Below are 12518 nucleotides of genomic sequence, written 5' to 3'. Positions count from 1 at the left end.
AAAGGGGTGTGTTTATGTGAGAGAGCGTCTCCGAGAGAAGAGCTAACAGAGATGACCAGAACTTGCACTGAGAAAATAACTACCACCCGGACAAAGCCTGTTTTCATGAGTCATTGTCTGGTTTTATTTCTAAATTAAAATTTGTTTATAGTGTATTCACCATAAAGGATTCTTTAAAAAAAAAAAAAAAATGAGTTGAATGTCTCACAATGTGTTAAGATTTATTTAAGCTGAAAGAAGAATGCCAAGCTTGGTGGAACTCTGCCTTTCTAGTCAGTGGACTTACTGGCTGGCACTGCCTGTCCACTGCTGTTCACCTGATGGTTACTGATGCGGTGATGACTGTGGGTTGGACTCAGAGTATGTCAGAGAGGTTGCCGGTGACACTCAGTGCCACAGTCACTTAATAAGGATGTAAGGTTCTCACGTCTTTTTTTGGTGTTATTAGTTTTATAAGAGAATTTAGAAATTAGATCCTGTTCCGAAGTAGTTTTCCAGCTACTAATTTTAACATATAAACTTCTGGCCCTGGTTTATTTTTATAAATGAAGATACGAAACACTGAAGTGTTAAAACTAACAGGTATCAAATCATTGCCTTTTCTCTCTCCTTCACCCCTCAGGGGGAACACAGCGATTGCCACGCGCCATTGGAATGTCCCTGGCCAAGGAGCTCATATTCTCTGCGCGAGTCCTCGATGGCCAAGAAGCCAAAGCAGTGGGCTTAATCAGCCACGTTCTGGAACAGAACCAGGAGGGAGATGCTGCCTACAGAAAGGCCCTGGACCTGGCCAGAGAGTTTTTACCTCAGGTATTTCTCATCAGAGTTTATTTTTTCTCATTTTAGGAAACTTTATAACACTTTGACTAAAACAGCAGTCATCTTGCCTACCGAAGAAGTCCCTGGCTTCCTTCCAAGTAAAGGGATGCATGGGTTGTGTAAAACTAGAGCGTTTACACGAGATAAACACTACGATCCTGTGGAATTCAGATGAGGCTTTGAAGATGCTCCAAGGGTCTTCTCGTAGCCACATTTTGATAAAATATCCCTTGACAACACTTGTCATGTGTGCACAACTTCCTAGCCAGGTGTTTTAATGTGCTCACCAGCTGAGCGCTCTAATGGAAGCCGTAGCCACGGAGAGAAAGAGTGATAGGGCTGGCTGTCACAGTGGGCCACCCCAAGTCAAAATACATTGAAATATGCTGTTTTCTAGTAAGGTACCATAGTCTGTTGTGCCACAGTGGACTTTCATTGCAGTGGCTTCACTTGAAAAGTGAAGAGCCTGCTTGAAAAGCAGTAGTTGTTTGTCTTTCTGTGTGTGTGCTTATGGTGGTGTAGGCATCGTGTGCGTGTGCTTATGGTGGTGTAGGCATCGTGTGCGTGTGCTTATGGTGGTGTAGGCATCGTGTGCGTGTGCTTGTGGTGTAGGCATCGTGTGCGTGTGCTTATGGTGGTGTAGGCATCGTGTGCGTGTGCTTATGGTGGTGTAGGCATCGTGTGCGTGTGCTTATGGTGGTGTAGGCATCGTGTGCGTGTGCTTATGGTGGTGTAGGCATCGTGTGCGTGTGCTTATGGTGGTAGGCATCGTGTGTGTGTGCTTATGGTGGTGTAGGCATCGTGTGTGTGTGCTTGTGGTGGATGCATCGTGTGTGTGTGCTTATGGTGGTGGATGCATCGTGTGTGTGTGCTTATGGTGGTGGATGCATCGTGTGTGTGTGCTTATGGTGGTGGATGCATCGTGTGTGTGTGCTTATGGTGGTGGATGCATCGTGTGTGTGTGCTTATGGTGGTGGATGCATCGTGTGTGTGTGCTTATGGTGGTGGATGCATCGTGTGTGTGTGCTTATGGTGGTGTAGGCATTCTGTGTGTGTGTGCTTATGGTGGTGTAGGCATTCTGTGTGTGTGTGCTTATGGTGGTGTAGGCATTCTGTGTGTGTGTGCTTATGGTGGTGTAGGCATTGTGTGTGTGTGCTTGTGGTGGAGGCATTCTGTGTGTGTGTGCTTATGGTGGTGGATGCATCGTGTGTGTGTGCTTATGGTGGTGTAGGCATCGTGTGTGTGTGCTTATGGTGGTGGAGGCATCGTGTGTGTGTGCTTATGGTGGTGGAGGCATCGTGTGTGTGCTTATGGTGGTGGAGGCATCGTTTTCACTCCGTTGTGCTTTCCCACAAGTACACTTTCAAAATCTAGAGCACGACACGTATGGCTGACTCCGGAGTGGTATCAGTGGCCGTGCACTGACAGTCCTCTTTTAAGCTTTTTGTCACCCATTCACATATATTTTTCAAATATGCCTTTGGTCTGAAATCACAAGATGAAAGGGCTTTAAATTGAGAGAAAGGATCTTCTTTTGCGGTATAAGCAGTAGTGGTCTTTCTTTATTCCTAGTGGAATTTGAAGTTTTATAACCCCTAACCATTTCTGGAGTCAAAATAGTTTTTCTCTCTAACTCAGGGTTGCTTGACTCAAACAGAATTCATAACCTTTTTGTGGGCTGTGGATCTTTTTAGGAATGCCATGAGATTCCAAATTCATGCATTTGAATCTTTTAAAAAATGCATGAATGTTCACATTTGCTCAGAGTCTTGCATCCAGTTTCAGAAAGTATTCTTGGCACTCAGCACAGGAGCCTTTGCTGACAAACCAGGCCCCACTCTGCTGGTGTGCACCTGCTGAATCAGTTTTTAAAACCACACTGCCTGGCATTGACGCTCTGGTCCTTAATTAACTTAGGAGCTGTTAGCTCTTTTAGGGAAGGACCGTTACATAATTTATTCCCCATATAAGGTAGTGCAGAGCCATACATTCAGTAGATGCTCAATGTGTGTTTGTTGGATTGATGGAAAGCAAATAAAAAAAGATTTTTGCCTTAAAAAGAAAAGATTCTCACTACAAACTTATTTATTCTCCCCAAATATGAGAGAAATCTATACCTAAAGAGAAATTAAAGGTACAAGTATCAGGAGAGTAATAATTTGACTGAATATTGGTGTTATAACTTAGCTTGGCTTAAAACTTTATGACCAAAACATATCTCAGTTGAAAGAAAGGGGTGTGTTTCAGAAAGGTTATGGCAGAATTCCAGTTCTGATGATCTGCGGAGCCTGCTCCTGGCCTCTTGACATGGATGTTCAGTTCTCTGCTTCAGAACTCCCTATAGGCAGCTTATTATCCCCTTAGGTCCTGACTTGCTCTCTCTCCCATGATGCTCCTGTGACCACCATGCAGCAAATGCCACCACCATCCACACACCGCCCCGCCTGAGAACGTGAGCACCGCCCTCCCCTCTGCTCCCTCCTTCCACTCCCAGTGTGTTGAGCCGCATCCCACTGTGTGGTCACCCAGCCGTCATCACAGTCCCTGCGCGTGTGCCTTTGTCACTTTTCATTTGAAGGACACTCCTTCAGAATGTTGATTGTTAAAATTAATTTTCCTCCAGGTCAAATGTATAAGCAGATGTTGAGTTACTTCAGAAAATATATGACTGCAAAATTATATGTACAAGTTACCAAATGAAGTTTGAGTGGAATCATCTTTATTTTTATGTTTGTTACTTTGTTGCCAAATGATTAGTCCTCCAGGTAACTGAAAGCTTCTGTAAAATTAGTATTTCTAGGTGATACCTGTATTATATATTACTTCCATTTATCTGAGAAAAAAAGGCTTGTAAAGGAGAAAAGGCATTGGTTTTATGTTTTAAAGGGGGAAACATTAAATCAAGCACTGTCTCTAATAGCATTTTGAATTTTCCTGTTTTTCTCATGGTTTTCTAAACCTTACTTCCCAAACTGTGGTCTGTGGACCAGCAGCCTGGGCATCTCCTGGCAGCTTGTTAGACTTGCAGAATCTCAGACCCACTGAGTCCACATCTGCATTTCCACAAGAAGAATGGGGATTTGTGTGCATCTAGGAGTTTGACAAACACCTTTTCTTGGTCAGTTGACGACGAAAGTGGAAAAATTAGAGGAGCACACCGTTTAATGAAATGGATTGATTATCATGAAAAAAAAAATGGTATTGGTGTCTACCACACAGGCAAATCACAATGGGAAGAATTATCAATAAGATACTTGTCTACCAACTATAGTCTTGGAATTTGTGGCCTTTGAAAAAGATTTGTAAACATGATTTGGAGGAAAATTTAGATAGGTCAAATTTAATAATAGAAACTCCTCGATAGGAAAACATGTCTTTTCATGCATTCATCCATGTCACCATCCAAGAGTCCTTTGCTGTGCTTGTTGTTTAGAGACTGCCTTGTGTTTTAATTCAAAAGAGCATTCAGTTCAAAATATAGCCTTGAATTCACATTCATCACCGATAAACAGTATTTAGGACTTTAAAATGTGATCAAATGATGAAATTCCATCTGAGGTAGGATAGCTTGGTAAGAGTTTGGCTTCTGCCAGAAAGACACAGGTAACATTTTCCTTCTCACAGCAGATGCCCAGTTCATTCCTCAGTGACTCTCCTACGTCCTGAAAGACTTATGTAGACTTCAATTTTATTTGTGCTGTGGGAGCACTGCTTAGAGGACATTCTTGATTAATCCACCATCATTACTATTTGTTATCAAGGCTAACGGAGGAAAGACAGAGAGCCAGTGTCTGAAAGAGATGATATCAGAACCCTACCTTAATCAATAGCAACAGCCTCATCCCCAGCCCAAGCTTCTGTTAAAACCCCTAATTGGTATGGTACTGAGGCGAAGACCTTACCTCCTTTTCCTTCCTCTACTTAACTTCTAGGAAGTGTTGCTGAAGAACAGCAAGCTCACAGCTGGACACGCACTACCTGCTCACCTTTAAGGATCCGGAGTTTGCAGCATAACAGAACACTGTGGAATCTAAATAATGTGCTGATGCAATTGTTGCAGTTGCTCTTTAATTACAGCCTTGCAAGGCTCAGAAAATTTTCCGTCTAGTATCTGACAGCCGTTGCTGACTCTGCCATGGATCCAGTGGTGGGAATTCTGAATTTTACTGAGATATACAACATAAGTTGCATAAATAATAATTAAAGTCTGTCTCTTTAATTTGAATTTTAGGGACCTGTTGCAATGAGAGTGGCAAAATTAGCAATTAATCAAGGGATGGAGGTAGGTTCCTTAATGCTTGAGTTTGTTTTGGGAATGGAGAGTGGAGATTTAATTTAAATGAACCATGTTTAGACTTCCACATTTTTTTTTAAGTTCTAAAATATGGTTGTTTCAATGCTACTATTACTGAAAGCTACTGAAGTTCCTTGCAGCTTCGTCATTTATTTCATTCTTACGGTTATTGCTAATTCAGTATCATAAGCACAGAATTCAGTAATTTTATCAGTGCCCTGAAGCTTATGACATGCTCATTACTTTTGCCATCGAGTTAGTAGACAGATTTATTGGCTAGTAGTTCATAGAAAACCAGAGGAACAGGGCATTCTGTGTATTTTTAGCATTGGTATTATATTACATAAAACATTCCAAGGAGAACTCCTAGCTCTCTCCACCTTTGCTTCTCAGTGTGTCTTCTGCAGGGAGGCACACACAATGCAAGGTGAAATCATTGTGTGTCCTTGGGGTACCCCAGGAAGATGACTCCAAAAGAGTGGAGGTCCCAGGCCAGGGAGGAGGAGATGGTGCACATACCCATTTATTGGACATTTCATGGCAGTTGTTATATTTTGGTCAAATTATGGGTATTTTGAAGAAAAGTGCTTCCTTCTTGCAGACTGAGTAACCTCCATATCTTCCTGGGCTGTATAGCAGTAAAAAGAGATGGACTTTATTAGCAGTAAATACAGTTTCATAAAGTTACAAAAGTATTTGGTTTATTTAAATATTTACATAATGGTAACAATACTAATAGCAAATACCTTATATAGCCCTTACTATGTACTAAGCATCATGTGTGTGTGTTTGTGTGTGTTGCGATAATAAAGGCCTCACCTGGATTAACTCATTTAATCCTCACAATTCTCGCATTTGGTGAGCATTATAATTAGCCCCTTGTTCAGACATGCCTCTTTGAAGAACAGAGAGGTTAAATAACTTCCCCAAGTAACTCAACTCCCAAGGACGGAGTCTGGACGAACCCAGGAAGCCTAGTTCTGTGTCTCATGTTGGTCACACTCTGATCTGCTGAACTATATCAAAGGATTGGGTGCTTTGGGGGTAGGGTTATTCAATTTGAATTTCTATTGACTGTACCATATTTTACAAAGTTATTTCTGCTGAAATGAATTATGTTTTTATTCTCAGGTCGATTTAGTAACAGGGTTAGCCATAGAAGAAGCTTGTTATGCTCAGGTATGTAATACAATCACAGATTCAATGAGGATGACCCTTACAAATTGTATTTACCTTTTGTATAATTCAAATGAATTTCACTGAGCAAGATTACTGTTGTGCCCATTCCAAAATCATACAAATGGGTTGAAATTAGTTGTTTCTGCTATTTGTTACCAGCTGTTATGACCGATCTGTTCCACAGGAATGTCTCTTGTCTATATAATCTGGAAAACTCTTAGAGTAACTGAGTCAGTCCTGGGTATGCAGGAGCTGTCTCTCTAGGCTTATGCTTTCTGTTGCGCGTATGGCCCTGGCCTCCCACTCCAGTGTAGAGAGGTAGAGGAGAGTGGTGGCGAGCGTGTGCCGGCCCACGCAACCTGGGGTGAGACTCCTTGGCTTTTCCTGAACTTCTGAGCCTTCTCTCCTGCCCACTGAAAGTTCACTAATGAAATTATAGTTTTATTTTTTACACAACCGGCACTTTTCATCTGTAAGTTTTGCATTTGTGGATTCAACCAAGTGTAAATTGAAAATATTCGGGGGAAAAAAAGCATGATTGCATCTGTACTGAACAGGTACTGACTTTTTTCCTTAACATTATTCCCTAAGCAATGTAACAACTGTGTACATGTCATTTATATTATATTAGGTATTATAAATAATCTAGAGATGATTTAAAGTATACAGGAGGATGTGCATAGGTCATATGATATGCCATTTTATTAATATATAAGGGACTGGAGTATCTGCAGATTTTGGCATCTGCAGGAGGTCCTGTGACCAATCCCCTGCAGATACTGAGGGATGACTGCATACAAATTAGTAGGTCTCCCAGTAGAGGAAAAAAATGTTCTCCCTTTTTCGTCTTTCTCTGAAAGATAAACTTTGTTTTAGGGCATTTGAAATAGCAAAAAAGTTTTGTTCTACCTTTCCCGAGAGTTGGAAAGTGCACGAGCCCTCGTTTAAAGGAGCAGTATCTAGAGTGTGACTCTGTGCCCAGCCTGTGTATATAAATCGCCACCTGTCATTGATGAGTACGTGCCATGAGGAAAGTGAACTGCACGTGTCTTAGAAATAGACTCAGAGGCCAGGCGCGGTGGCTCAAGCCTGTAATCCCAGCACTTTGGGAGGCCGAGACAGGTGGATCACGAGGTCAGGAGATCGAGACCATCCTGGCTAACACAGTGAAACCCCGTCTCTACTAAAAATACAAAAAACTAGCCGGGCGAGGTGGCGGGTGCCTGTAGTCCCAGCTACTCGGGAGGCTGAGGCAGGAGAATGGTGTGAACCCGGGAGGCGGAGCTTGCAGTGAGCTGAGATCCGGCCACTGCACTCCAGCCTGGGCGACAGAGCGAGACTCTGTCCCCCCCCCCCCCCCCCAAAAAAAAAAGAAATAGACTCAGAGCCCAGAGAAAAATTTTAAAAGCACATTTGGCCATACATTACAACTTAACTAAATGTAAAAACCAGAAATTATACAAGGTATTCTTCAGACCACAATGGAATTAAACTAGAAATCAATAAAAGAAAGATCGCTAGAAAAGCCCAAAATATTGGGTGATTAAACAACACTTTTCTAAATAATGTTGTATGTCAAAAATGTCTTGAGGAATTATAAAATATTTTGAATTAAATTAAAATGAAAATGCAACTTCTCAAAGTTTGTGGGATATATTGAAATCAGTGCTTAGATAGAAATAGCATTAGATACATATATTAGAGAAAAGATCTAAATCAATAATAACCTTCCACCTTATTAGGAAACTAGAAAAAGAAGAGCAAAATGAGGTAGAGAAGTACTTGGAGTAAGACGGATGAGTTTGGTTACATAATAAGGAGAATTGTTCAAGTGACTGATAGATTTCAAAATTTTAGAATGTGGTTTTAAGTAGTTAGATAGTGCTTGATAAACTTTTACAGCTGTTTTAACATTTTTGACATATTTAATGTTTTGTTTTTCTTAGACCATTCCAACGAAAGACAGACTTGAAGGTCTTCTTGCTTTTAAAGAGAAAAGGCCCCCTCGCTATAAAGGAGAATAAAAGGAAGAGAAATTCTTAAGATACCAATGTAATAAATGTACTTCTGGAAGTGTCTTTCGGGTCCACTGTATGCCTCAGCACATAGAATCTCAATGACCAAAGTGAAGAGCAAATTATTCATATAGTGTAGTAAGAACCGGAATGGACCCATCCGTGTACTTCATTCAAATGTGTAAATGTCATACTCATTTCAGATTTGTAAAGCTAGTAGTGTATATTGTCAGAAACAGAATCAAAGTTAGATATACATTTTAAAATATTTACTGCATATGCGGCTTTCTGTTCCTAATTTTTTAATGTGATAATTTATATATTGCACATTCTAGGGGATAATATTGATTGTATGTCTACTGTGCTGCATTAAGAAAATAAAATTTCTATATACCAAAAATGTGAAGGTATACCAAATGAAGTTTCTAAGTAATTAATGCATATGAACAGATACATATAAATCTACATATATCTAAACCTGAAAAATGAACTGATAGATACTCTGAGTGAAAACTACCTAATACAAATAAAATCAGTGAAAAGAAAACATGGGAATTTTCTCTTACCCCATTCTTTTTGAATTGACTAAATCACTGCATGCTGGACTTTAGAAGGAACAGCCCTTCATTGCTGCTTCTGTCAGGCAACCTCTTCACATCATCAGTCCCGTAATACAGTATCGAAGGTGAGGAATGAATCCAAAGACTGAAGCCAAAGAACTGAAGCGGACGGGAGACCTGGTGAAGTGGGACTTCCAGGACCTTCGCCCAGCAAGTGGCCTGGCCACCGGGCCTAGGAAAGGTGATGTTTACACACAAAGGAGGAAAGAAAGTGGGGCAGCCAGGATTGGAGCATGGAAATGGCTTGGGGTCATAGATTAAAGTGGAGACTGTTCTCTGCTTCCTTACCCTCAGCTATTTGCATCCAGTTTCTGTAAGGGAAAGAGGTGAACTTAAAACAACCCTTTGTCCTAACAAACACCTGCCTTCCTACTCAGGCCAGGCTAAGAAGCCGCTCAGGTCAGGCTAAGAAGCCGTAAACAGAGGGGCCTCCAGGTTGCATGCCTGAGTAGCCGTACCTGGGAAGTAGGCATTGGTAGGTGTGTGGGACATCGGAAACTAGAGAATTCGCTGTGGAAAAAGGAAGAACATTCTGATGCCCTTAAATAAATTGAGATAGCTCTACTTTACATTCATTTTACCAAACCACACTGCCTTCCTAGTTGGTGCCAGGTCTGAGTCTGGTCATGCTGGAGACGACGTCCCTGGGAGTGCCCCTTGCCCGCTGAGCACTGCAGCAAGCTTCACTGTGGTGCAGCCCAGCTGCGTTCTTAAGGTGTCCTCTCACATTTCCGTGTATCAGATAAACACCCATTTTACTGTGGATTTACATCCTCATCATGACGACTTCATTGCTCTTTGAAAGCAGGTAGGTTTCATTTTTTAAATTCTGAAACTTACATTTTTTAACTTAGGAATTTGAACTCAACCTCAATTCTGAAATTCTTCTAAGAGGCAAATGTGGACTGGCCATCTGCTGCTGTCTGTCCTGACAAAGGTAGGCAGTGTCTTCACTAATGTCTGGACACTAAGGTGAGCACTGTTTTCTTTATCACCTTAGGTGCTGAGGCTCTGCGGATTTATGACGATTGCTCAGCTGATCATCATACTATAAAGAGGGCTTATTAAAATTCACATTTGGCTCTCTCTGTGGTGGTCGTATTGCGTGGCAGGCATGCTTGTGTACTGATAAACTTGCTGAGCGGTTCCTTTTATGCATGATAATTTGCACCTAAAATGCTGGTGGTGGTTTTCATAGCCCTTTAAAGGTTGCAGGGCCAGTTGGTCCTCTCCATGACATGCTAAATACCACTTTCTCTTTGAGCAGGAAATAATTATGCTATTAGGAAAAATTTTATTCAGAGTGTGCTGTCTAAGTCGTTTCTCTTAACTTGGATTCATAGTCGAGTCTACTGTCACTGATCAAGCACTGTTTAATTTCCTAACAAGTTCTGATGAAGTCACTGGAATGTATCTGAAAGCAAAGTCCTGTAGTGACTTAAGGTATTGCAGACTTCATGTATTATGGCAGAGAAAAGTGTCTGTCCAATTCTCTGAATAAACGTTTGCCTTTCTCTTGATTTTCCTTTCAGTATCAGGCTTGCTGCTAAGTAATCCTGATCCTCCTCCAAGTCAAGCTTACGGGTCTCTGGGTGGGGCCATGCCACCTAGGGAGGGGCCCCTGCATGGGCTGCTCCTCTTTCTGCAGCACACCGCCTGTGGGTGCGCACGGCTGAAAATGCAGTAGACGTATCCGTGTGTTCAGACTAGGTTAGAGAAGACTCAAAAAAGGAGGATGAGTGGTCAAGCACAGATAAAATTAAGAGGATGAAAGCAAAATAAAGAAAATATTTCCCGTTATCTCAGAGCATGAGGCCTACTGGTTTTGAAGTTATTTAGAGCTGGTTAATTTCTAACTTGTCTATGAAAGGAAAGGAAAAGAGGTCTCCAAGTTTCTAAAGTTCTTGAGGCAAGAGAAAAGCTCTAGTAATGGCCAAAATAAGAGTCAGGTTTTCTGAGATTGATTTCTGTAATGTAAAGGATCATTTCATGTTTGCTTTGTTCTTAATCATGATGGATTTGGTTTTCCTGTCAATCATTTTTGTTGTCGTCGTTGTTCTAGCAATCAAAACTTGGTTTGTCACAAAGTGTTACTTTTCTGATAGCACTTTCTAAGTGCTTTGTGAATAGGCCAAAGTAGTGGAGTGTTGATTCATGGATCAGCACTTAGAAAAAGTGTATACCTGCACATGGGTGTGTCACTGGCTAGCCATGAGCCCTTTTCCTCACTTGACCTGAACTTCTACCTCTGGTGATGTGCCCTACATTTGCTTTTATTTGGGCTCCAAAGATCCTGGCACACAGACATTCAGAAATAGTTAATCATGCCATTATTTGTCTGCCAATCTAGTAAAATATTAACTAACACGTACGTCAGTATGTATTGAACTTTATCAGAATAGCAATAGAAGTTATTTTCTCATAGTATATTAATAACTGTATACATGGTTCACAAAAAAGTACATTTAGAAGTTAGTTGCTAATATTCTGGTAACACAATGTAAGAGGTGCTTTTCTGCGTAGATGAAGCAGGATACAGATTGTGATTTGGGGTATTTTGGGAGGCGGAAGGTGGTCGAATCCTCTGTTCAATTGTATATGTGTCTCAGGCTCCAAAAAATCACTGTTTCAAATGCTTGCCTTTGAATTCTCACAGTCTTCTTTGGGACCTCCAGAAATTCAGCTACCCCTTAGAGCGTTAGCACCTGATAAGCAATTTAGTGTACAGTATTTGTTTTCCAAAATAATTCTTAGGGCAGCCAGAGATATCTGGGGACCTGGTGGGGAAAATAAAGGATGTCAAGGACAGACCAGGGCACCCGTGTGGCTCGGCAGCAGCCCTGGAGACGCGCCTGTGTGGCAAGACATGAGATGGGCTCTCCTCCAGGAGCTGGCAGTTCCCTCGGGGGCCCCAAAGTGAGCTCCTAGGAACCAACATGTAAGTTCCTTTTTGAAGGCCTAATATAGAAACAGTACTGTGTGGTGTTTTGATTTAAGAAAACATTTTGACAAGATCACTGAAAATACCCTTTAAATAAGATGAGCGAGTAAGAGCTGGGTGTTATGATAATACTGAGTAACATTTATGAAGCCATTAATATCTACCAGGTGCTTTCCGGACACTACCTCCGCGAAAGGATAGGCACTTTGGTTATTCCTGTGGCACAAAGAGACCCATAAACCATGGAGGGATCCCTTACCCACAGCCCCACGGCAGGTACGTGCTGAAGTCAGGAATGACACCCAGGTCTACTGGCCCTTTTGTCACTGTTGAGCTTGAAAACAGCCAAACAACGTAACAGAGGCTGCTGATATGTGTGTTTTTGTCACCTTAGAGGGAGTAATGTCCTTTGCCCTGATTTGATCAACAGTTTTCTCATTACTTGGAAAAATACCAAAAGTGTGCTTATCAGCTGATCTGATGACACAGGCAAGTAATGTAACAATTAGAACCAACGTCCACTCAGCGCCTCCTCTGTCAGACACTGTGCATTTTTACACCTAATAGCAGAACCTTATGAAATGGGTTTGCTGCTTTATAGTTTAGGAAACTGAGGCAGCAGGATTCATGCTGGGCGTTCTGTGTTCTG

General features: G+C 41.6%; 1 protein-coding gene across 8 annotated transcripts in view; it reads left to right on the top strand.

Moving 5' to 3' along the window:
• AUH (AU RNA binding methylglutaconyl-CoA hydratase) overlaps positions 1-8863 on the top strand; it is a 145064-nt gene extending 136201 nt beyond the window's left edge. For 4 of the 8 annotated variants that reach the window (XM_030919845.1, XM_030919848.1, XM_030919849.1 and 1 more), the window contains 4 exons: positions 623-810; positions 5052-5102; positions 6246-6293; positions 8240-8863. In XM_030919845.1, the coding sequence (XP_030775705.1) occupies positions 623-810; positions 5052-5102; positions 6246-6293; positions 8240-8317 (365 nt within the window). In that variant the 3' untranslated portion in view covers positions 8318-8863. The other 4 variants (XM_030919844.1, XM_030919847.1, XM_030919850.1 and 1 more) reach the window with 2 other exon arrangements.
• Positions 8864-12518: the final 3655 nt, after the last annotated feature.

The sequence above is a fragment of the Rhinopithecus roxellana genome, chromosome 16, assembly GCF_007565055.1.
Source record: "Rhinopithecus roxellana isolate Shanxi Qingling chromosome 16, ASM756505v1, whole genome shotgun sequence".
In the NCBI taxonomy this organism is placed as follows: Eukaryota; Metazoa; Chordata; class Mammalia; order Primates; family Cercopithecidae; genus Rhinopithecus; species Rhinopithecus roxellana.
The sequence above is the reverse complement of the archived record's forward strand: the minus strand, read 5'-3'. Positions and strand labels throughout refer to the sequence as shown.